At 40.6% G+C, this 25,772-nt stretch overlaps 1 protein-coding gene across 2 annotated transcripts in view; it reads left to right on the forward strand.

Annotated features, from left to right (window-relative positions):
• Window positions 1–25,772, forward strand: part of ppp1r37 (protein phosphatase 1, regulatory subunit 37) — a 40,619-nt gene that overhangs the window by 2,144 nt on the left and 12,703 nt on the right. For both annotated transcript variants that reach the window (XM_068711417.1, XM_068711424.1), the window contains exons 2-5: window positions 14,569–14,666; window positions 21,853–21,898; window positions 22,014–22,114; window positions 25,418–25,537. In XM_068711417.1, the coding sequence (XP_068567518.1) occupies window positions 14,569–14,666; window positions 21,853–21,898; window positions 22,014–22,114; window positions 25,418–25,537 (365 nt within the window). The remainder of the gene's footprint in view (window positions 1–14,568; window positions 14,667–21,852; window positions 21,899–22,013; window positions 22,115–25,417; window positions 25,538–25,772) is intronic.

The raw sequence follows: 25,772 nt of genomic DNA on the forward strand, positions 1-25,772 counted from the left end.
CTTCCTTTAAATAGTTAAATAAATAACATTATAACTTAGTCCAGCTTTATTTCCGCAGCAGCCCAAGTACCCCTATATATCTAAATATAGGCCCAGGCCTCTGCTGTATGCCATACTGTGAGTGAATCCCACCACTCCTTGAGGTGTGCCATTTTCTTCTGTCGAATCCTGTTTGTTCAGTGAGAACATGTCAAAAGGAAGCTCATGCAGGATATGGCACTGCCTTTTTTTTGTGTTGACATAACGAACCCAATCCTAAAAATTGCAAACAAAATGAAAAGCTGCTTTTCCATCTTTTTCACCATCTTCCATGTATTAATACGCTCATATTTAACAATAAATGCTATATTTTTAGGTTTAAACCTTTTAATAATTTAGCACTACAGCAGCACAAATATAATATATAATAGCTTTGTTTTGTTTTTCTATTTTTCTTAGTTTTTTCAGTCTAGTTCCTCTTATGCAGAGTTATACTGCTTTAGTCGTTTCATGTTTAATTCTCTCTTTTTTTGGGATCAACTGGCAAGTCATGAATGATGTGACGATGACTCACACGCTCCTTCATCTGGCGTGGAGTTGGGCATCGTCTCATAAACTGAGCTGCAGTCATAGTGTGACAACTGGTGTTCGCTGACAGTACTGTGACGGCAGTCAACATAGTTAAACAGTTGATTGCAGTTTGAAAGGATGCCAAATCTGTTGTTTTTGGACTAGGCTATATACTTCCAACCTTACAGTTTATTTGTGACTTGTGCGGTTTTGAGGGTAAGCCAGTGACAGTACTGTTTTTAGTTTTTTTTGTGGTGTATAAAGCCACAAATGTAGGCCAGGCCAAAGCAAGGGTCAGTGATGCGAGATATCCAGATGGGGGAGGGGGAGTAGAAGGAAGCAAAACTGCCTCATGTTCAGCTGAATATGACTTGTTTTATTAACACCCCTACAATTGGTCAGACGGCCACTCAGAAAGACACTTACGTTTCCCCACGTTTGTGCTCACTGCATGCTACTCTAATTTATATTTTTCCTACTCAAAATAATGTACCTTGTTGCATCCATGATCCTCACTGCTTGTCACATAACGCTGTTGCTTTTCCAAATGTTTCCGTATCAGTTTACAGCGCACATGCCAGGTAGCCTGTCTGAAAGTAAATTGGACATGAAATATTATCAGCCAAACTCCACAGGGGGCACAGTACAACCCAGGTAACCAAGATTTCTGGGATCTTATTAAACAAACAGTCACGTATCGAGATGACCAATGATCTGTGGCTCAGATTATTTATCACAGCACGTTTATCGTGTAGTTTATTTAAGTTTCAAAGGTCGAACTGATTGTGCAGTTGATATAAAGGCAGGCAGAAGTTAATCACATAATACAGTGTGGTCTGTAGGTAATGTAGGCAGAGATATGATGGGACTAAATTGTGTAGGATCAGTTGATTACAGTCCAAGTATTGTTACTGGCTATGTTAGCCTTAAGTACGGCCATATTGAGATCAGATTGAAGTCATTTTGTTGACATTTATGTTTTGAAACCTTTCATACATGTGTACTTTGTCTTCATTCTCATTGTTGTCAGTGAATCGTGTCGGCTTGCTTCCATTCAAATCGATATTTGGTTGTGTTCATTGACAGCAAATCTTGGATTTAAATAAATAACTCTCATTAAATGACGTCATATTCCTGAAGGGGGTGGATGCTTTGAAAACTCAACAGACACCAAAAAACTGCAGTTTATGATAGCAGGATTTTACAACTATGGAAAGTTATTGCAACAACGATATTATCGTTAGAAGAACAATGTTCACGTTACTGGGAATTTTCTACTCTTCAATATATTGAGGAAAAAGTGTCACTGTTTTGACGCTTCAGTCAATTTAAATGGGCCACTGTGTCATTTAAAAGCTGACAGCACATACAAGTTCATAAGTTGGGAAAACAGGAAGTCACCCCCTTATAATATTTAGATAAACATATTCAATTTCCGCAACTGACGAAGCCTGATGATTACTATGAAATGCATCTGAACCTCCACTCCAAGGCCTTTCAGGCTTAGTTAGGAGCACTGTGCCACAATAGCGCCATGATCCACCCAGACCCTTTTATCTGCTGATCTAGTGTCAGGTTCTCTGGGTCCCGGTCTTATGTCATCTGTCAGAAACACAACAGTGAAGTCTGAGCTCAGAGCCTGGAGCTCTATCCATGCACACTGTGAGTTACTGTTGAGAGCAGAGGAGAGAATGTGTTAGATGGGCGGTATGACCAAAAATGTGTATCACGGTATTTTGTACGATTCTGGCGGTTTCATGGTATATCACAGTATTTTTTTCCGCGTTAACGCATTAATTAACCCCAAAAATAATGTTAGCGAGCTAATTAGCACTTTAATTATTAAGCGGACATTTTTAACACAACAACCGGCCAGCAAGTGGTGAACAGCTGTTTGTGTGGCGTGTCTTCCGTCACTTCCTGTTTCCTCCACCTACATTCCCCTGGGTCCTAAGTCCCTCCACTACAGTTTCTTATCACTCTCTATGTACCAACTACATTTATAACAAATACCACACATATTACACGGTAATCAGCGTTGCATATGTGTCTAACCAAAATACCCAAAAAAGCAAAAGTCTCTTTGTTCCTCCTGTATCGCGCTTTTCTGTTCTTAATGTAGCGATGGAGCCTCTCCCAGCTGTTAGCAGACTTGTACTACCGGGGTAGCTAGCGAGCTGTACCCAGCATGCTGTTCGGCGGTGTAATTTTTATAAATGTACAATTATTAGTGTTACAAATTGTTTATGTCACAAACTGTTGTGTCATGGTGTTTTGTCCTGTTAGAGAGCGTTAGTTGTGGGTTATTAATTGTTGTGTTATAACCATGTTTAGGGTTCCCTCTCAATTCAACTAGCTCCGACCGTGGCGCTCGTAGCGGCGAACAATATATTTTGCTGCCTGTTGAAGAGCGACAGCAGTTGTTTCGGTTATGCACCGGTATTACGGTATATGAAAAATTAATATCATACGGGAAATTAAAACCGGTATACTGCCCAGCACTAATTGAATATTCGCAAAGCAACATACATCTGGTTTAATACCTGTCACAAAAGGAGCCTCTGAACTTAAAAGCTGCTGTTCAAAACAAACACCTGAGGTTCAAGAGGGAACAGTGCCGGGGGAACAATAGCAGCCAGATGGGGTGTCATATTTCCATTTATTCCTTGGCACTCATGTTTCCAGAATTGCTGTCCGGTTTTGTGGCATCATCTAGCATACAGGCTAGAATTTACACTCAATAGACCAGTCCTATGGTACTCAACAGTTTAATTTTGTTGACAGTGGTAATGTCATCTTGTTCTGACTTAGGTAATATCTTTCCTAGAACTCTTTCTTTTCTTTCCTCTCTCTCTGTCGAGACTTGAGGGACGCCTGTTCCTTCCCTCCAGGCCTGGGCAAACACTACATCATATCCTGAGATTCCTGAACTTCCCAACCTGCTGCGTTCCTTCCCCATTGCTCCTTTCGCTTCTCCTCCCCTATTTCTCCACCTTCCTGGCGGGTCAATCGGTCTATGTGCAGCTCAGGATTATATCAGCAAAGCATGCTATAACAAAAGCACTAGATCACACAAGAAGCATGTGCTAATCATCTATTTCAGTCCCTGCAAACGATCTTTAATGCAAAGAAATTGTGTGTTAAGTTAAAATGTAAGGTAGTTTTTTTACAGCAACCATAGAGAATGGTAGAGTTCTATAACGTTGTTGTAATGCACCTTTGTGTACAAATATGTTAAAGCCTACTACTTGCAGTGCAGACAATTCCTTCACATTAATGACTGTTTATCCTGCAGGCAGCCACACTCTGGCCTACGTGCAGCTCTGTCTCATGTCCTCAGACCCAAGGCCCACTTGGCACCAGGTTATTAGAGGCTGTGACCCATGAGATGTTATGTGTTGTGGCTGTGGACCAAGTTACATAGTGATAAGCAAAGCGTTCAGTGTTCACAATGGACAAAGGCTTTGAAAACCTAGAAGTTAGATAATTTTGCACATCAGTACTGGATTTTCTCACCCAAAGCCAGTGGAGAAAAAGGCTTAATAAACTTTTCTGAAGTCCTCAATAAATGGACCATAAGAGTTGAGAGTGTTGTAAATCCTCTGACGCACCTTTGCATACTATTGGGAACTAATGGCTGCAAATATTTGTGTTAAATCAGCCAAATTGTAAGCTGATCGGCCATGACCAGTGAGTTTATGCGACTATCGTCTAGTATGTTTTCTCTTGTTTTTACCGTCACAGTTGCTGGCGTCTGTAAAACAAGTGATGATTTCTCATCCTGTAATATCTAAGTAGGACTTTGTGCTCTCGTCAAACAGGAATTTTTACTCTTATCACTCCTGAAGAGGCAGGAAGTGAAAAATATTACACACAAAATGAACCTTCATTCTCTCTCTCTCTCTCTCTCTCTCTCTCTCTCTCTCTCTCTCTCTCTCTCTCTCTCTCTCTCTCTCTCTCTCTCTCTCTGTGTCTCTGTCTGTCTCTCTCTCTGTGTCTGTCATGAAGTTAACGTAGGCATGTTGTGATTCACTGTACAGCTGTAGTTGCTGTGTATGCAGTATTGTGCAAATACACCTAAAAACACTATGTTGTCTGAGAACAATGGTGTGAAATTTAGGGCGGAAGGTATTGTAATTTTTTTTAGCTCCTGCCTCAGTCTAACAGGAGAGCTGTTTGTTAATTATTGATCTGCTCACAGCTACTTAAATCAATTCCAGAGTTTTTGCATAACTACACTCCTGCAAAGTCTGGATGTTTCTTGAGCCACATTATTAGAAGCCATCACTTTTACTCTGTTCACTTTTAACCCACTGCCCTCGTACAGACCAATGCTGATGCAGTATGATCAATAGTTTCAACCTTTTTGGTTGATCTATTTTAAGCAGAAGGCGGCTCTCTGCTAAAATGCTAACTTTTCTCTCCTTGTGTTGAGCCGTTGCTGCCGTCTTTTCATCCTGCCTGGTAGAGGCAGCCCCACCTCTGACCAGCCAGGCAGCCAACTGTCATGTGCGAATGACGCTACGGTCACCACCCACAGCACAGCGGTGTGAAATGGCAGGCAATGGGACTGGAAGCCGGCAGAAGGGGACTATTTTGAACACTTTGGCACTTGCATGTTAAGTAGGAGTGGTGCTCAATCCGCAACATTCTCCCATCTATCTCTGGACGTTTGCCCACAGGCTTGGTATACATTGTGGTCTTGTGAAAGTACGTTTATGTAACGGGGAAATGAGTAAACTAAACTTTTTTTTGTTAGCTTAATTTATGTCAATGAGTCTCTAACCTCTCTACTGTGATACATTTCAACAGCACTGCAAACTACATCTTGCAAGATGATCATGAACTCAAATCAACACCTCTCTAAAACAGTTTCAACAAAATCTTATCTTTATGAAGGTAGAATTTAAAGCAGGAATGATGTATTAAACTGCATACATTTTTAGGTAGGTGTTCTGGCAGCTCAGTGATTTACTTTGTTTTCCTAAAATTCAGTTTTCCTCTTCCGAGCTTAAACAGCCAGTCTGTGTTTTCAGGTTCCTCCACGGTGGAGACCATGTTAAAAAAAAAGCACACATTTTTGGGTGCGTACAACACACAGTGTGTATCAAAAGCTAAAATGAAGACATAAATGGATTATCATTTTTTATCCAATAGAGTTGAAGGACTGCGTGATTTTAATTTTCTCCATCCATGCTTATGAAACCTTTTTTGAAACCCTCTAGAAGAGGAAGTGAGCTGATAATGAATGTCAAACTAATAAATCGGCGACTGACCCTCAGATTAATATGGTTTCAGTCAACAGGACAGTGGATTACTGGACACCTGGCCTCCATTTGTTCTGAGTGCTCTGCCTCCAATCTTCTATATTGGAGCACCTTTTGTTTTGAACTGCTTGTGGGAATAATTTCCTCTTAAAGCATGTAGCCTGTCAACACTGGTTTCTCTGTCATAACCTTTCAATACAGACATTTAACCTGATAAATGTTGTCTAAATTATTACTTTAAAGTCACTTTCCAGAGACCTCACACTTTCTATCTTTTCAGTATTTAGCTTTCCCTCCTCTCAGTATGCTAATCCTTCCAGAGGATTGGTTGTCCGTCGCCATAGAGCAGTATTAGCTGCTACATAACAATTTGTCAAAGAATGAACTAGGTCAGTCAGCAGGCTGACTATCTTTTCCGACTACAGTTTTCTCTCTTAGTTCTATTGTTATGTAACTTAACATATTCTGTGCTGTCCATGCAGCTCCAGATGTATGCAGACAGCAGCTCAGGTGTTTATCTGCAGTAGCTCAACTGAGGCTGGTACAGTCTTCACCCTATTCCCAGAAAAAACTTTCTTAAGCTCTCCACATGCAGATTGTGCTGTATCGTTCTTAACTATTGAAACCAGAGTGTGCAGATAGTGTAAACGGAAGAAACAAGACATTATGCAAGTTGTACATTTTCAATGAGATTCTCTTTGTGCCAAGTTTTATGGTCATCAGTCTGTCTGTCTGTCTGTCTCTGCAAATAGTGTGGCGTCTTCCTCTGCACACATGCAAACACTCATCTTTGCTTGTTTTCTGCTTGTTTTTGGAGTGAAGGAAGGAAGAGCATTACTTGTGTGTTTGCACTTTGTTTCTTGTCAGCGAGACAAAGAATAAGAGTGAGTGGTGAAGGCACAAAGATGTCAAGGCTGAGGAAGATAAACAGACGGACATAAAGAAAATGGGTCAGACGTCACTCAATCGCCTTCTCAATTGTAATTTAAATGTAGTTTACTGAACGGTTTCACACGAAACTAAATGGGAATACAACAAATCGGCGACAAACTACAACTTTCTTGCAAAATTATCTTTTAAATTGCCCAACATCTTTCTGGTAGGTGAGGTGCCAGCTCTTTTTTCACTACCTTTGAAGATAATAATCTTTTTTTTTTTTTTTTTTTTTTGCAAGCCCTAAAGGTTTGGCTTCAACAACAAGTGCTCTCAAATAACTTAATAAGAAAATAGTTAGAGTCCACCCCTTACGTGTTTCTTTTAGATGTTTTTCTAAAAGTCTGAAAGCCGTGGAAAAGTCTGAAAGCCGTGGAAAAGTCTTTTCAGAGGTTTGGAGACGGGTGGTGTCCATGTTGCCCAATTTCTTTGTGACTTTCCAGAACTAGCTGCCAGGTCATGCTGCTTTATGCTTAATCTGCCCAGGTGTACATTGATGTAAAAGAATAAATAGGCAGCGCTCAAAAGTCCATCACAAACTCTTCACAATCCGACTTCCCCCCCTTGTTTTTTTCCACTAAACCATTACCCACACATACTAGGAAATGCCACAACTTGTTTAATCCCAGGAAACTGGATTCCAGGGAAAACGCATCCAAACTACTTCTCAAGAAATATAATATAACAAGAAAAACTCATTACACTGTAGACATAAACCAAAAATGCTGATACATACAAGATATAGTTGTTACTACAGAAATATGTAAATACTTTACGAGTGGCTGCTGTCAGCTGTGATTGCACCAAATTAACTTTCAGGCTGCATGCAAACTTAATGTTAGCAATCAATTTATTTGTCACATTAAATCATACAAGGTACGACTCCAGTGAAATCTAATCCATCAGCTCCTTCAACTTCTGCATTAGAGATCCAAGGATTGCAGTTATATTCTCAGGATCGGGTGTGTTGGGTCATAACAAATACCAATCTGATTAATAGGGGAGTGGTTGGGGGTGGATAAAATAATACATCTTTAATGAGGAAAATATGAATTATGATGCTCTCTCTAAAAAGTGAACATAGCAGTGCGGCTGCTGAGAGACGATGCACATCTACGCACGAGGAACAGCAGCATATCTTCATTGATTATTTCAGTATCTAAAAGTTAAGTTCTGTTTCCTCTGTCAAGTTTTATGCAATATTCATCATAAGCACACGAGTCTCTGCTCCGCCAGATCACCTGGTTGAACTGTTCTGCCCACCGGCACTCTAGGAGACATCCTAGTCTCAGATAAACACAGGACAACACCGCTCATTTTGAATGTGTTCTTTTGCTGTAGTAATTATAAATACCACCAAATAATACACTAAATTGGCATAGGCATATTTTTTCATTGTTGCATTTGGTGTTGCTTTAAATTTCCCATTCAGATGTTTTTTGACTGTAGTTGAAGTTCTACCTTAAAAACAAGTCAATATGCTGGTATTCCCAGGAAAGTGTGCTCCTGCTCCTGGCACAGGAAGTGTCTCATTTCTGGGAAAATTATTAATCTCTACCTTTACATTCATTATTTTATTTCCTTTAGCCTGTTTTTGCTTCTGTATTAAGCAATTATTAGTTCCTTGCCCTACCTTTTTTAAAGGTAGCCTCTCGCACAAAGTGTAAACATGGTGATGGTAACAGTTAAAGGAGCAGTCACACAACAGTTAACTCAAATGTCCCAGTAAGACGAGCACAAGCTGAGTCTGGAGCCAGAGCACACTCGTCCACTGCGGGTCGATCTGTTCTGACCTTTAGTGGGTGGTGGTAGAGGATTTGAGTGCAACAGCGTTATGTTGTGCAGCTACAAAGGAGAAGAGAAGTCTTGTATTTTTAGCTGCATTTAGTAATAGCACATCTTTTTTTTTTTTTTTAATGAGTTGTCATACTCTCATGGCAAAAGGCTTGTTTGGCAGTGTTTATTGGCAATCAGAAATACATGATACTATGTTACATTGGTTTTATTAGTGGGTGGGCGAAATTGGCAGTGGTTGATTAGTTGGCATTATTGAAAGTGAAGTAAAATGATTAACTTAATTAAATCTATCGCTGACCTGAATGCTTCGTTGATATGCTAATTGATGTGAAAATCAGTATTTGAACGCATAATTTTTGTTATCTTATTATAGGCCGTGCATTACCCCAAAAATCCCAATTAGCCCATGAAATAAGGAATAGTAATCTGACATTATTCATTATGCATCAACAGTAATTATTTTGAGTTATTCTGAGACAGTCTCAACAAAACCAGGTCTTTAAAAGAAATACTTTTTCTTCCAGCAGCTGTATACTTGACTGAGATCATTTTTCTCTTACTGACCTAGTGAAGGAGTCAAGGGAGAATTCCTCATGCTGATTTTTAAGATGTGGCAAATTCTAAGTAACATCTTTATATTGACCTCAGGTATGTCGTTCTGATGCCTGCCTGCCATTGTTAAAGTAAAATGACATGTTAAATGAAAAGCTTGACCTCACCTTGTGCTTTATATCTATCTTGTGACATAGCAGGTTTAAGTTAAGTGCTCACATCCAATGTCTAACTGTGAAAACAATTGTTGAAAAAGCTTTGACATACTGTAAGTACACCTCTATCCTCTCACCATATGTGCCTGTACTTGTTGCAGCTCTGCTGGTTGTTCATCTCAAGTCATTTCTTTTATAATTTATGGCAGGTATACCTCCCTTGTTGCCTGCAATTTTTCCTCGCCCCAAGATACCATTCCAGCTGGTTGTAGTGAAGCACAGATGCAACATAGCCTTAATTTGTTATGGAAGTGTTAAAAGATACACGGTTCATTGAAGACTTTAGGAGGGGTAAGACTGCTTTCCCACATTTGGTAAATTCATAAGTCACCTAAGGGGCTTACCACAACAAACTAAATTATACCAAATGGATTTCCAGATATCCTGTCATGACGGGAACACTTACATTTGTTTGCATAGATTTATTTTTTTTTTCTACCTTCAACACCATCTAAATCATGAGGGGAAGGTTGTGAGAGTTAGAGATGAGGAAAATGATTTACAGATCTAGTTTATGTGATGTTTATCTATCTAATTGACACTTTTTGCACATAAAAAGCATTTTTAATAATTTAGTAATTTCAGTACGTTAGTTGGTGACCGTCTTGAATAACTACAGCCAGATGTCGATCCCGTTGTTTAAAATGTCTGCTCCACTAAATCTGCATCTGCAAGATAGCGGTCAAAAGCTCGTCATCATTTCTTCCCATAATGTCCACTGTTGATCTGAGTCAGCAAGCTACTCTGCTGCTGTAGCACGATCCTGCTCTTTTTCTTTCGCTCTCAAGCTCAGCGATGGAAGAAGCATGTGTGTTGTTACACAGTGGACTGTGGCCAACAACAACAACAACAACAACAACAACAACAACAAGGGGGAAAGGGGCATTCTGCTTGTTTGGGTTATTTTGCAGATCCACTGTGTCAAAGCAGAGAAGAAGTTCCCTTTGCTCATTTGTCTCTTTCTCCTCCCCTTGCCTTCATAGGGTTGCATAGGGTCGGACAATTTGCGGAAAGTTTCTAATACTAATGATAGTTCAGATATTAAGATACTAATAAGGTAAAAATGTTTAATTTGTTATGGTGCAGAAAACTCCAGAGCGTAATTTTTGCACCATAACAATTTAAACATTTTTACCTTATTAGTATCTTTTAATAGTGAACTTATTTAAGGTGGGAAATACTTGTAAAAAGCAATACCATGTCTTATGGTATGTTTTGGTTAAATTAATGCCCAGTTAATTGAATTGTATGCAATGCCTGTAATGAACATTCGGTCTCTCCCTTTCTCTTTTTTTCTTCTTGCTTTCTCTGAGCAGATTATACGAGCACGGCTGTAAGAGGGCAGTTACTAACAGCTGGTTGATCTGATTTATTGATCCCAGCATTCCCTTGTGTAAAATAACGCTCACAGCCTATACATTGTAGCCACCCATGGGTATTGCAACATGTGCATCTCCAGCACATGCATATTTATATCCATTTGCATCTCTGCTTTTTTCTTCTAAATCCGACTTTACCTCTCTTCTTCCTCCTAACCTGCTTTCTTAATGTTGTTTGGAGCAGTTTCTCCCCCTCCCTTTCTCCCCCTTCACCACTCCCTCCTCCTCACATGTACCAGCACCACTGAAGGGAGTGCAATAAAACAAAGACTAAGCCAGCAGAAATTCAGCTGTAGCTCAGCTCTTAATGATCCTGCGGGTTAATGCTCAAATCTTCTGTTTAACGCCAAGCATTTCACTCCCGAGTTGCTTTCTGTTTCCGTTTTTTCTATGTCTCTATTTTAAACTCATAGTTCATTTTTGCTGAGGTGTTCAATCTAAGCTTCCTTAAAACTACTTTCTTTGCTTTTGAGCGCAGTATAGATAGATTAGACCATATACTCTAGAAAAGGGTAGTTTAAAAAAAATTAAAAATGATTGAGTCTCCATTTTGGTTCCCACCCACCCCTTCTCTTTCTCTAATTAATGAGCTATGTGTGAAAATATTGTGTAGTAAACAGGGGACCCTCCCCACCCCTAACCCTTCCCTCAGGAAGTGTTTACACACACACACACACACACACACACACACACACACACACTTGCTACACAGCAACTCTGCACAATAACACTTTTTTCCAAGGACACAGTGTTCACTTGAACGCACACACTGTGCTGTACAAATGTACAAGACTGCACTCTCACACATTGGCAGCAGAGGCATTTAGGTTAAATCCACAGTTCTGTCACTTTTTGTAGATAATATTAATTTCAATTGATTTTCAAGATATAAAAACAGCATCAGCTTCCAAGAGAACTCTTGCCCAAGTCCAGACCTGTGAATCAGTCCACTCCACAGAGTTTGAGTGGACTGATACGTATGGTATTGTGACATGAAACAGCGGTTTCTCGATTTTACATAGTCAAATAAGCACAGGAAGAGTAATAATACCAACAATGGAGAATGAAACAGAAGACACTGACGCTGCTATTAAGGCTCGTCTAAATCCATTCAAATGACCAAACAGCACTCTGCTTTGATGTCTGGAAACATTTATTATTTACCTCTGCCGTACTGCTACGAGATAACGGGTTAAGACTCTGGCACAGCTTCTTTTGTTTTCATGGCGTCTTTGTTGGCGTATCTCGATCCCTCTTCTCGAGCCTTCCTCCTTTGTGTCTGTAACTGTAACATTAAGGTCCGACTGCCCACTCTTTACAGTAATCTGAAACAAAAGTAATCTAAAACATTTACACAAATCCTCCCAAAGGAGACACCTGGTTACTGAATAATAGTTTTGAGTTTGATATGACCCACATGATTAACAAATTAATTTTACATATACTCACTCATACGATGTTGTCTTCTCAATATCGACCAACATCGGAGGATAGTTCTTTTTTTTCTTTTTTTACGGTCTCTTTTAACACGCTGCGATCTACTCTTAAATCTCCGGCACAAAGTATGTTTTCATGACAACATGTCACCTGTTGAATTTAAATTACATTGGATTCAGGCTGATACGTTGGTCTGTAGTGATTGGTAAGTGAAAGTAAATCACTCATGGAAATCGATACGCGTGGAATTGTCGTCGGACTGAAGATGGAAGCTGTGTGTAACAATTTAACAATTCTGTCTGATATCTGGGAAGGAAAATCCTGGAAGTTGGCATGAGTTGTGGAGATGAGCCTTGAAACCTCCACAGCAAGTTATTAACATGCTTTTTTAATTAAAGGACTACTTTACACCATGGATGGAGATAGGGCTGGGCAATATATCTGTATTATATTGATATTGTGATATGAGACTAGACCTCATTTTCAATTTAGAATATTGTAATGTGGCATTAGTGTTATCTTTCCTGGTTTTAAAGGCTGCATTACAGTAAAGTGATGTAATTTTCTGAACCTACCAGACTGTTGTAGATGTTCTAGTAGTTGCCTTTACCCACTTAGTCATCATATCAACCAGCTTTAGTGAGTTTTCATGTGTACATGTACACTCAAAAGTAAGGATGTGTTGTGGCCATTGTCATTGTATTCATGTGGCACCAACTGGCCCTTTTTAATTCAGTCTCTCTCACACACTCACACACCATTACCTCAGACTCACTGTAGTGCCATCTCTTGTGGTATTTTCAGCCATGGTCTGGCGTTGGTACGTCTCATTGAGACGGTGAATAACACGGTTGGTCAGACATGCAGGTTTTTGAACGGCTTCTTTGTCCCATGAGCAGGCTATTCATTCTGACCTGTGCTTGTACAAACATATAGACGTACATATTCAACCATCCAAATCTACATGCTGAAACTATTCGTATAGAAAGACAAAGGTTTTGTTATTTGGTACATTTTAGTAACGCTGGTTAATCAGGTCTATTCTGGCACCTCCTTATACAGACGATGAACGTGAGTTAAACTGATGAGGATCACTGTGGAAGACAAAGGGGAGAGGAGGTGGAGGCGACTGAAAAGTGAAGCAGACAAATTGTCACCTTGGCAAAAGAAATCAAAATGCTGACTGCAGCACAAAGTCTAATTCTCTCACACACACACACAGACACACACTAGCCCTATGTGTACAGTATTGTTACAGACGAAGCATAGGAACAGTTCTTGTCTGTATCAGCAGTCATTGCTTTATCTGTCTGTATACGCCGTCTAAAATAAGTCTTATCATATGCTTATCATCTTGTTTGCCTTAATCTAATTCTGTCATGATCTTTCTCACTTCCTGCATACATGCACTAATTTTTCCTTATTTTTTTCTTTGATTCAGTCATTATTTTTCGTCTTTCTTTAACTGAGTGCCTCACTTCATCTCTCAGCAGAGTCTCTCAGCCAGAACAGTGGGTTTGAATGTTGCCCAGTCATCTGACTAGAGTTAGCCCCCCCCCCCCCCACACACACACACACACACACACACACACACACACACACACACACACACACACTCCACTCAAAGAACAATACCTCCTTTTTGTTGACTTGAGTAGGAGAGCCCTTAGAAGGGGTTACAATTTATGATCCTATTCGTCAAGAGAGTACTCCCCAAGACAGACGGACCAACGGGTCATATCTTAAAAAAAAAAAAAAAGCTGATTTTCCAAGTGGGTTTCAGACTTCATTATGTTGATAATTTGCAAGAGTCATGGAGGGCTGATATGCAGGATTGGCATTATGGCAGATCCAGCTTAAGCTCATTCTATTTCAGATGCTTTGTTTGTTGTCAGAACATCGCCATTGCAACTTGTTGCACTGTTGGCGCCTCAGCTTCACAAGCAAGTTACCTGCAAGTGAAGTGCAGAGCATACAAAATACATAAGCATCAGTTAAGCTACTGATATGAAAACTATTTCAGGGTCATATTGCAACTGTGGTGCGTTTCAAATGTTGCTAGAGATGAAAAAAATCTGTTTCAATCTTGTTTCCAACCTTCCTGACGACTTATATAAGATATTATGGGAAACCATCAAAAGAAAGCTGTCACACATAGTTAAATTAGATTGCTAGCTTTAATGTATTTAATGCATGTTAGTAAGTGCTGTGCAGCTTTATTATGCAGAAACAAAAACAAATACAAATAGAATAAACAAAGATCAACAGATATTAGACAATATTAAAAGACACGGGGAAAAAGAGCATGATCATCAGGACGTTGCGTTATTTTCTTCACTCGGTTCAATTCTTTTGTGTGCATGAGATTAATTTGTTTATAGTCAAAGAAACAAAGCAGTTAAAGCGATCCTAACCTCATTCATTTTCTGTGTTTTGCAGCTCAGAATGTGACGGTGGAGGAGATCCTCTCTTCCTACAAACAAGCCTGTCAGAAGCTTAACTGTAAACCCATCCCCAAAGTGCTCAAACAGATACAGGTGAGGTTCAACATGGACAGTCTCTCTTTCACTCTCTCACACACACACACACACACACACACACACACACACACACACACACACACACACACACACACACACACACACGCTAAAACAGTTCCAACACAAACTGCAACTTATAACCTTCATGCAGGATTATAACAGATGTGTTGTATTGGACTGCATTAGCTTTGTCTAGGTGTAGCTAATAAACTGACTCAGATTGTGGTCTCTAGTATTTTTTCTTCCTCCTTTTTTCTGTTTCTCATAGTTTCGATTGTATTGTAACTCAGTTTGTCTGCTGTTGGGCGAGGTTTCATTTCGCCCAGTGAGGAAGTGATAAAATGCTGGATAATAATGTCAGAGAAAAGGTTGTGAATGAGAAGAGCTTGAAATAAAATTGTTATTTGCCACCTCTAGCTGAACGTCATAATCTTTTCTTAAATCCCTTGGCAGAGTGGAGAGTCATCACAACCCCAGCCCGCTGGGCTCCTGCTTTTTTCCCTTTTTCACTCAATTTTATTTGGCCTATTCTCCTCTACTTTGTCACTTCAAAAACTTCAACAGGAGAGCTCAAACGTTTGTGTTGACCTCACTGGTCCCCAGCAGACCACTAGTGCACAAGGACAGGATCCCTCACCAACCTCCCACCCAAACAGACATCAGCAAATTGTTTATCAAAAATGACAAAAATTCACAGGTGGCAGCTCTTCAAATGTTGATATTTGGGTTTTTTTCTTATATTGTAGGTTGTCTGGGTTTTTGACTGGTGGTCAGAAAAACAAGCAATTTGAAGTCATCAACTTGGACTTTAGAAAATTGATGGACATTTTTTAGATTAAACAATTGATCAAGAAAATAATCTTTAAAATAATCGATAATCATGATTGTTGGGTGTAGCCTCGACATTTAATACTTTTAATGTGTCCTCATCACATTACAGTATTTGTAAGAACAGGTCTGAATAGTCAATTGAGTGATTTGATAAAGAATATGTTTTATCAACACTAAACAGAGATAAAACCTCACTATCTAACCTGCCATGCTCTTAGCTTTTCGAAACATTTGAAGTAACACCTCTGTCCTTAGTGTTTCTAAACAAAAAAGTTCCTGACTGTGTGTCGGTGTACATTTACAGAAAACTAGAGCCGGCCCAGTCCCAAGGTAGTTACCATTGGTGAGTTCCCCAATCTTCAAAACACAAAAGCCAACACGTATCATCTATTGACTGAGCTACACAATAGTGTGCTGCTCACATCAAGCACATTGACTGAGGCTAAAGTTTGTTGTGACAAAATTGCTGCCTCCTGATTCAAGAGTCAACAGTGGCCGTAACAAAGAGTGTGGAAGTGTACAAGCTGTGCGAGATCAGAACCGCTGTGGTACAAATAACTACGTATACCTCAAGGCTATACAACATGTATTACAATAGAAACTTGTCCAGTTGAGGCAGCACTGTGCAGCCAGGAGCTGGACAAGCTGGCTGGAAGCAGTTAGGACGTCGCTGTAGATCCACCCAAAGGTTATATATAATTATGAAGGTTCCTGTTTGTGAGATTGAACAAAATTTAGTTCCAAGAATTACGTCCCAAACCATTTCTTCTGGTGGTGAAAACACTTCAAACGTCTGTTAATGTGGTTTGAGGGCACAGCATGATGCACAATGGCATGACTCTGGACAAGTGCTACTATAGTATCCAGTAGAGGTGGGACTTCTTCCTTTTTCAGCAAGGGTGGTTGTTACTCCCTACAGGCAGTCGAGTGTTTCATGTCTTTTTTTTGGGCCTTCTCTTGTGGGTTAGCCAGCACAGTCATGTGTCTCATAATCCCTCAGCATAAGGACTTCTTCAAATCCAGTGGGGGAAGCCCTCAGGGCTGTTTGTTTTGATATAGGCTATTTCTGCCGACCTTGTGCCTTTGTACGTATGTGAATTGGTGCATGTGCTTGATCTGTATTGCTATTGTTACCATGTTCGAATGTTTCTTATGTGGGGGTTTTATTCCACTGAATGCGAGATATGGTCTTTGTCACAGAGGGCAAAATGGAGAGGGAATACAAATGAATGGGCAGAGAAGACAAAAATATTTTTTTTTAACCTTCTCAAGCAGACATACAATACCATCCACTTATCACCCAGTTTTAATGATGCAGGTAACCTGATACTAGGATGGTACATGTAGTAGATATATATTTTTGAGTTTTCATGAAGCAATAGGTGCACCTGTAGAGCAGCTGCTCCTAGCAGCTCTCCCAGTTCTACTGGGACAGAATGGAGGGTCCTCCTACATGTTTCTAACAAGGGTGAAATCTGGTGGCAAGTCTAACCCAGAGTGGACATCCAACGCCTAACTTTCCTTTACAATCAGGGCAAACGCCTGAAATCCATCCCTGAGGCTGGTGAAGGAGGCTTCGATAGTAGCCTGGTGCAGAAAAGCTCAGAAGGCGAGCAGGAGGTGAGAGAGGGAGTTGTTGATACGGCCCATGCACACCACGGTATGATAAACTTTAGAAAGCAGGTCATCTGTGACCAGACATTGAGGTCAAGGGCACCTGGCATCCGGCCTAAGAGCCTCTTCAGGACAAACTATGAGGGAAGTAATGGTAGGCTTAATAGCTAGCATGTAGTGAAAGCCTTCCCTGTTCCAGCACCGGAATGGAAGGTCAGGATAAGTGACTTCATCTGGGCTAGCTCAGCAGTTGGCAGATCCACCCTAGAAGACAGCTTGTCAGACTTGGCCTTCTTGGAGTGAGTGAGGAGAGTTAAACATAGTGGCGATGCTGGATAAAACTCCGCCACACTAGTTGCTTAGGATGTAAAGTCAGTCTGAGCGAAAGCACTCTGCTAACGATGAAAACAAGTCAGGAAAACAGTCTATGCAGTGAGAGGGTAGAGAGTTCTCGTCACTAGAACCATAGTTGTCAGTATTTGCATCAAGTTAGCCCGTGAAAGAGCACTCTGCTAACTGTGAAAATAGTAATGTTACAGAAAACGGTGTACACAGTATCAATATCAGCTTACTAACTAGACTTGTGTGGGCACTCTGCCATCTGCGAAGACAGGACGCAACAATATTTAACCCTACAGTGAGAGGGGACAGTCTTCACTGACCCGTACACGGTACAACAGAAACGCTCAATTGCACACCACTAAATTAGCTTGAGTGAAAGCTCTCTAACCATTAAAAACATTAACCTTATGGAAAACAGTGTTAATCGATCTCACCGATGTTTACAAGTGAATATGGACCTCATCACGCTGGTGATGAACAAAGATAAGAACGCCCGCTGGTCTGTGGTTCTAAGGTCTGAACGGTGAACACACTGTTCCCTCCTGAGAGGGACAGTATGTTGTAGCCTTCTCAGGTACACTGTCCTAGAGTTACAACTACTGATACTTGCAAAATGATAATGTATAATAATAATATACAAATAATAAGTCAATATGTTTCATATGAACGTATTAAAAGAAGAAGAGTCTCTTGCAGGCGGCAACCTCCGGTTCTGCCGAGTGAAGCCAATGCGGAAGTGTCTTAAAACATGCTATCTCTCTACTGGCCAGCAGGGGGCGACTCCTCCGGTTGCAAAAATAATTCTGATTGTATAGAAGTCTATGAGAATAGAATAGGCTTAAGAGCAGGCTTACTGTGATTGACAGGTCGATGCCACTACCAGAGCCATACATGGTATCACTACGTCACCCCGTCGCCTTCCAAATATGGTAACTTCCATTCACCGGTTGCAATTATACAAGACGGTGACTGCCAAATCGCCGAACTCGGGGCTTCATAACGGCAGTCCACAAACCAAAGGGTGACGTCACGATGACTACGTCCACTTCTTATATACAGTCTATGGTCTCTTAATATGAGAGCCTCTGTCTAATATAGACCTGGACTTTTATTTAAGTAAATAAATGCCCAAGCCATTTCAGGGAATTTTATGTTTATCTAATATCTCTTGATACTTGATAACTGGGTTTATGCAAACAAACGGTATATATGTGCCTGCCTCTGCTTGGATTTGTGTGGAAACATCCAGTCACCAAACTGATTCCTCTCTAGTAAGACAAAGGAGTTGTCAGTATTAGCGTTTGCAGCAGGGACACATTAGCACTTTCTCCTGTTTGTTCTGTTGCACTGCAGCACACACACTCATAAAACCCTGAACTGGGCCTCTTCACTGAAGCTTTGCACATTTGTACCTGCAGGTGTGTTTCCATTTGTGAGTGATGATGTTGAAGTGAAGTGAGCCCCAGATGGAAACACATTTGTGATTCAAGACACTCTGCAAAGAAATCCCCACACGCTTGGTCAGCTGAGAGAGAGAAGTTGGGTTAACATCTCAGCCACTTGTGGAAATGCACATCACTGTGCTAAGCGGCTGTTGTGAGCTTCATTTAGTCCTACAGTCTGGGTATATTTCCACTGGGACTAAACAGTGGGTTGTCCTTTAGCCACACGGTTGGCGTTCTGATCTCTGGCTCCTACTCTCTACATGTGGAAGTGTCCTGACCAAGACTTTACAGCAGCCCACTGCTCCTAAATACTTAGGGTGGGTTAAATGGTCAAATTTCATTTATGTACCTGGACGTATATGATAAAGTTTTTCGGGATGGTCATCACATAGGTGGCCCACCTTCTCCCCTCCTTCCCTACATTATATTTTGCATGTCTGGCTTCTCTCCATCCCTCCCTGCCACTGTCGTCTTTTGGTCCACTACCGCCCCCTCTCATTTCTGCTTAGTCATCCTTGCAGTAACCAGCCACACAAACAAGCCAGTCAGACCAAATGGCTGACCAGTGAGAGGGAGGTTTGCATGAGGAGATCTACCTTTTTTACATTTTTTTTTTTTTTCCCTCTTTCACTCTAAATGCTTTCTTTATAAAGTCCAACTGCACTGTACACGTTGCAGCTCGCCAGGGGCCCTGCAGGTTATGTACATTTCTGGCAAGTTGTTTGTGTGTCTGTGTTTTTATAAAGGTCACTATTTAGAAGCTGCATGTTGAATGCTTGCTCTGCAGTAACTCCCAACAGAGTCTTACGATCAGGACAACTTCTTAGTCTTGTGTCACATTTCTGCTGCAGCAAAGTAGTTTCCCTCTTATGAGAATGTGAAAAAACGTACTCTCTTGGATCAGTATATCTGGCACAAGGTAGCTTTATTCTGCTGGGAGTTTACCGTAAATCTATGTAAAATGAAGGATTCAATATTTTGGTGCGTACGTCACATATACATCAGCACTGTAAGACTTTGCAACATCCACACGCAGCACTCACACCTACTTCTGTTATGCATTTTAAGCACAGATATATTCCAATTAGGGATGCAATTTAAAGGTCACGAAGGCTGCATCCCAATTCAGTTACTGGACCCTTTGAAGTCCTCTAGACCAAATATGTGAACGGACTGATAAAGCATTTCAAAGGCAGACTGCAAAATATGCAGTCTGTTTAATGTGTTACATGTAAAGCAGAGGTTCAACATTTTTGGAAATAAGATTATTTGTTTTCTGACTGAGAGATAGACGAGAGGTTCAATGCCTCGCTCATGTCTGTACAGAAAATATGAAGCTTGAGCTGGCAACATTAGCTTAGCACAAAGACATAAAGCTCTTCGGCTTTTGACTAATGCGATATAACATGTTAAAAACACACTAATCAAAACTGAAAATATATAACATAGATACACAGGAATCAGGAAGAGAATCAGTAGCTCAGTGTTGTCCACCCACAACACACACACACACACACACACACACACACACACACACACACACACACACACACACACACAGATCCACCACCCCTCGTGCAGAGGCACATTATGCGTCATGCACTATTTTGGGTTCTAGCTGCTCTGTCAGGGAGGTATTTACACTGATAAAGTCATTCTCGCTGACAGGTGTCCCATATATTTGCAAGTGAAGATTGTCTTGCTGTTGCGTTTAAACAGTAAACACCATTTGGTTAATGAAGAACATCCAGCGTTTTTAATTAAACCATATTTCATCAATCGTACTGAGAAAGTACTGTTGAAAATTTATTTTTTTCATACAATGCTGCCTAAGATGACTGATTCAGTTGGTTTCACAGATTAATTATCTTCATGATTACTACACTCTGTTATTTACTGTCGCAGTGTTTCTTGCTGATACAAAACAGCTTTCAGATGTGCCATTTGTTACATTACGTCATCGTGTTTTTGAGACCCGTTGAGTCACGCCAGAGGCCGTGAACCCCTCCGGACAACTAAATGATCATCAGTATGTTCAGACACGCCGATAAGTGATGGCACGAGGGCAGAGGTTATTGAGTTCATGCTGAATGGGCTATGAGAGAGAGGGATTTGCTGCTACATAGTTTCGAGAGCAGCACTCTGTATGTTTTTGTGTTTGTGTGGGTTGTTGGATGTTTTACTAGGACAAGAGGTTAAACATCTTTATACCTTTTTGATCTGTGATTCTGTTGTTTGAGACTGCATCACTGGATAAATGACAAAGTCAAATGAAACACACACACACACAGACACACACAGAGACAGACAGACAGCTGTTCGTGTTTAGGTTTGAAGAATCAAGTGGAACATATAATGGTCGAGGCACGTTTATGCCACATTTCTACTGGCCTGTGTAAAGGCATGTTTTTTAAACTTATGTAGCTTCTAATTGACTCTGTGGTTCGGAGTAAAGTTTCACTTTTAAATGCCTGTTCATACTTAAGATATAAGCTCACATTTTTGGATTTACTGAATGTTATTTATGCTGTCCTGTGGAAAACCAATTTATTTTTACTAATAACACTTGACTGGTCACAGTTAGTCATGGCTCAGCTCGTTGTGAGTATCCACACTTGAACAATGCATTTGAAAAACGTCACCAGGAATGGCAGAGCCCTTCTTTATCTAATACTGTTCCCATCAGAGTTGCCATCATTGGTACCTGCTCAGTATTCACATTCGGCACAATGACGTACATATAGTAAGAACACACCAGAAGTGAGTTGAGCAAACGTGTCCTGCAAATGCTTTTCTTTGCGACAAGGTTTATCTTAGTTTACATAAGATCTGTGTTATCTCCAGTACCAGTGTGTTGCATTGCCTCCTGTGTGATGTATGTTTCAACATGTGAAAAGCAAAGTTTGCTTCTAATACACAAACTCACTGACACGGTTTCTTTTTGTCTCTAGGAACTGAAAGACCTGACTCTGCGAAATGAATGCTTAGATCTGAAAGGTAAGCACCAAAACATCAGCATACCATAAATCCAACTAGTGGGAATCAACACATACCAATCCTTTTTCATATTGGGAGATTAATTTCTACTAATTCTATTGATGTATGTCTTTAGGTGAGAAACTGGATTACAAAGCATGTGAGTCTCTGGAAGAGATTTTGAAGAGGGTCCAGTTTAAAGTGATAGACCTGGAGCAAACCAACCTGGATGAAGATGTAAGAAGATTTTAAAATCTGCCTCTTTCTCATTCCCATCCTTCATTTCCAGTAGCTAGCATACTTCCATCTTACAGCCATAATTCATGCTTGTCACTCTTTCTCTTTCACTGTTGCCTTCTGCCCTCAGTTACGCTCTCATCCTCTTTTTTTACTCTCACTGTACTGACAGGATGTGGAGTGTTTGCCATGGAGGGTTTTCTGATTACTCCAGATGTCCACTTGTGTAAACACTGTTCGGGACGTTTGGGCTGCAGACACGCACAGATAGAGACAGTGCTGCAGTGTGGAGCAGAGGCACACAGCCTAGACCACTTCCTTTCACACAGAGCTCCAAAGATACCGTATAACATTCAGACCCACGCTCTGCTGTTAGCCTGATTCACATAAGATGAGCTTCTTTAGGGTTTGGAAGGGTCACTTTACTGCTCATTCTTTTATTCCCGCTGGCAAAGCCATGTCAGTACTTTCACACTTTAACCACATAGTTGATTTAGGCCCCAATCTCCTGCTGTTTTTCAGCACACTTGTAGATGGTGTGATAGTTGTAGTCCTGTCTTTAGAGACACATGTGGACTTAAGGATAATTTGGGCAGCTGTCTCATTACCCCCAGACTGTTGGTTTAGTGTGCAGTTTGATTTCCATGAAAGTGAATATGATTAAAGGTACCCTGTGGAGTTTCTGACCACTAGTAGCGCTATAGAGCGACGTCTTTTAGTTCCCATTTTGTTTGTATCATGTGATTGTGCACAAGGACACTCATGATATGCACTGCAGATGGTTTTATACTTTTACGCTCATCAACAGTTGGTGGCAGTTTCATGCACAATGTGTAAAAAATTAACCAAGCCAAGGAAGAACAATGCTAACAAGTAAACATGGATATAAACAATATAGGCGGCACATTCTTCCAAAGATTTTGTAATTGTTTAATGTGGAAGGAAATGCTTTCAACACATATGTTAGACCATAAGATACACACAGTGGAGTTTGGTAGAAAAAGAACAGTGAATAACCTGAAAACAACGCATGGTACCTTCTTTAATATAGAAGTATGTGAGAAGATTTACAAACGGCTTCAAACCCACACAAACAAATAAAACGGAACAAAGCTCGTAACACTGAAGTTAAACAAATGCCTTAGCCCGAATAACCAACAACTAAATTTCATAATTTTATATATTAGTGGGCAGTAACAGTGTCTTGGTGGAAAGCACTATTATATAGGACAAGAGATTGATTAAGTGGCCCCATCTCTTTCTGTGTAGAGGGTGCATTTCCTTGTTTTGTGAGGCTTTCCTTTGTTTAGTCAGAGTTTTTCCAACTTTCTGATTCATTAAAATCCGCCCAATAAAGATCAGCTAACTCCATCTCTTACTACAAGCTTGAGCAATCCCTGTGAAAGCCGTAAGTAGTGGCTAACAAGTCTTCACTTTCAAATTGCTTTATGGATAAATGATGTCCGTTTGTGGCATTGCTTCCCTTGACTTGGGACGTGCCATGAATATTGAATAGTCGGGCATCCCTGCTCAGCTAATGTAGTTTAGGATCCGATCACAATGCGGGAACATCTGAGATAACGAGAACGCATTTTAATACCAGTTGTAAATGCCAAGACCCATCAATCAGATCTCATTATCCAGATGTTGCATCCAGATACAGAACACGTTAATAACCAGGTGTTGTCTACATGTGTTTGTCCTGAGATGGACTGGTGTTCTGTGTCTTTGGTTCATAGTACAGTTTTTATTTATTCACAGAACTAAATGCAAACAGTCAACAATTCATGTTCATATTGTTCATTCATCAACAATATTGTACATGTACTTTTTCAACAGATCACTTTTAGAAAATGCACACACAGATCAGACACGCACACACCAGAGCTTCACATAATCCAAACAAATGCAGAGTGACGTACGCACTTTATTCAGCAGACATGGAGCGCTGCCCCGGAAATATGAATGAAGTAGTTGAATGAGTCACCAGAGAGCTGCATCTCAATCTGAGACGAGTGTCTCGCCTTGGGCTCAGATGAAAGGAAAAGTGTTGAAAGGAGAAAAGGAAGTCGATGGTAGAACGGAGGTGGGTGGGATAGAAAATGAATCGAATGGTGAAGTGAGAGACAGACAGTAGTAGCATTTGAATTTGGCAGAGCTCCAGTAGGGTTGTCTTGTAAGGAATGATATGGGAAGATGAAAGGAGAAGAAATAGTTTTGGAGACATGGGGAGGAGCAGAAACACAGGATGGCTTTTATTGGGCTGAATGTGACTCACCTTCCCCCACCCTGTAGATAAACACACTTGTGTATATACTCTATAATGTCTCTGAGTATACACACACACACACACACACAATGGGAAAAGGTAAATATGAGATGCTGTACAGCAGCTTGTCTTGTTATTTCTCATCAGCCTCAGTGGAGGATGAACTTCAACGCTCACACTGTCAACGTAATCCGCTAGTCACATCCTGCAATTGGCTGCACAGTTGAGCAAATTCACCACTCCACTGGCTGATGGTTCTGGTGGATTTTCAGTTTGTTTTTAACTGTTGCTGAGTAAGAGACACGGGGGGAAACAGAATCCACACATGACAGGGAATGACCCAGTCGCTAATTTGTTCTTAAAACATGCAAAAATATCAAGCCATCCACCTTTACTCCTGTGTCATAAACACTTTTACATTGTTGGATGAAAGAGATGCACCCCACAGCGCTACCAAACCCAAATGAGATGAAAACACTCTTATCACACAAGTGCACTTTGGCTGCGTCACCTGACATTTCACTTTAGTCCTTCATTTGCTCCTTTTACCAAACAGGGTTTCACCCCTCGATGTTACAGTGTTTCAAAGAATGGTGTTCTTCTTATTATCTCTACAACATAGCTGTATGTTTGTTTTTACAAACATACGTTTTTTTACTCAATCTTTTTTAAAGAAAAAAAGCAAACTTTTGATGGTTTCAGTGTCTCGTGTGTGTGTGTGTGTGTGTGTGTGTGTGTGTGTGTGTGTGTGTGTGTGTGAGTGTGTGAGTGTGTGAGTGTGTGAGTGAGTGAGTGAGTGAGTGAGTGAGTGAGTGAGTGAGTGAGTGAGTGAGTGAGTGAGTGAGTGAGTGTGTGTGTGTGTGTGTGTGTGTGTGTGTGTAAAGCTTTATAAATCGTCCCACTCTAAAATAAACTTCTCTCAGTATTATGTCATGTAACATTTCTTTCAGCATTCTGACACAGTGAGATGTTGTAAAACTGATAGCTTTTAATCTGAAATGCCATAATTGTTGTCATGTTTCTCCTATTATCAGGGTGCATCCGCTCTGTTTGACATGATCGAGTACTACGAGTCGGCCACACATCTCAACATCTCCTTCAACAAGCACATCGGCACCCGGGGATGGCAAGCTGCCGCTCACATGATGAGGAAGGTGAGAGATCAGCCCCACCTACAGTGGAATAACAGGTCAACGTTTTCAACAGTGCTGCACCAGTTTATAAATAATAATCTAGTATTGAGGAGAATACAGACTGGATTCTGACAGAATGAACTGGATGATGGCGGTGTTGAGAGAGAGAGATTCTCTTTCCTCGGTGAGGAAAGTATTTGTAAAATAAAAAGGGGGAGTGATGGACTACACGGGTCTGCTTGTGTTTGTGCTCTTC

The sequence above is a fragment of the Cebidichthys violaceus genome, unplaced genomic scaffold (genome assembly GCF_023349555.1).
Source record: "Cebidichthys violaceus isolate CVI_PGR_0920_01 unplaced genomic scaffold, fCebVio1.0.p SCAF_1, whole genome shotgun sequence".
In the NCBI taxonomy this organism is placed as follows: domain Eukaryota; kingdom Metazoa; phylum Chordata; class Actinopteri; order Perciformes; family Stichaeidae; genus Cebidichthys; species Cebidichthys violaceus.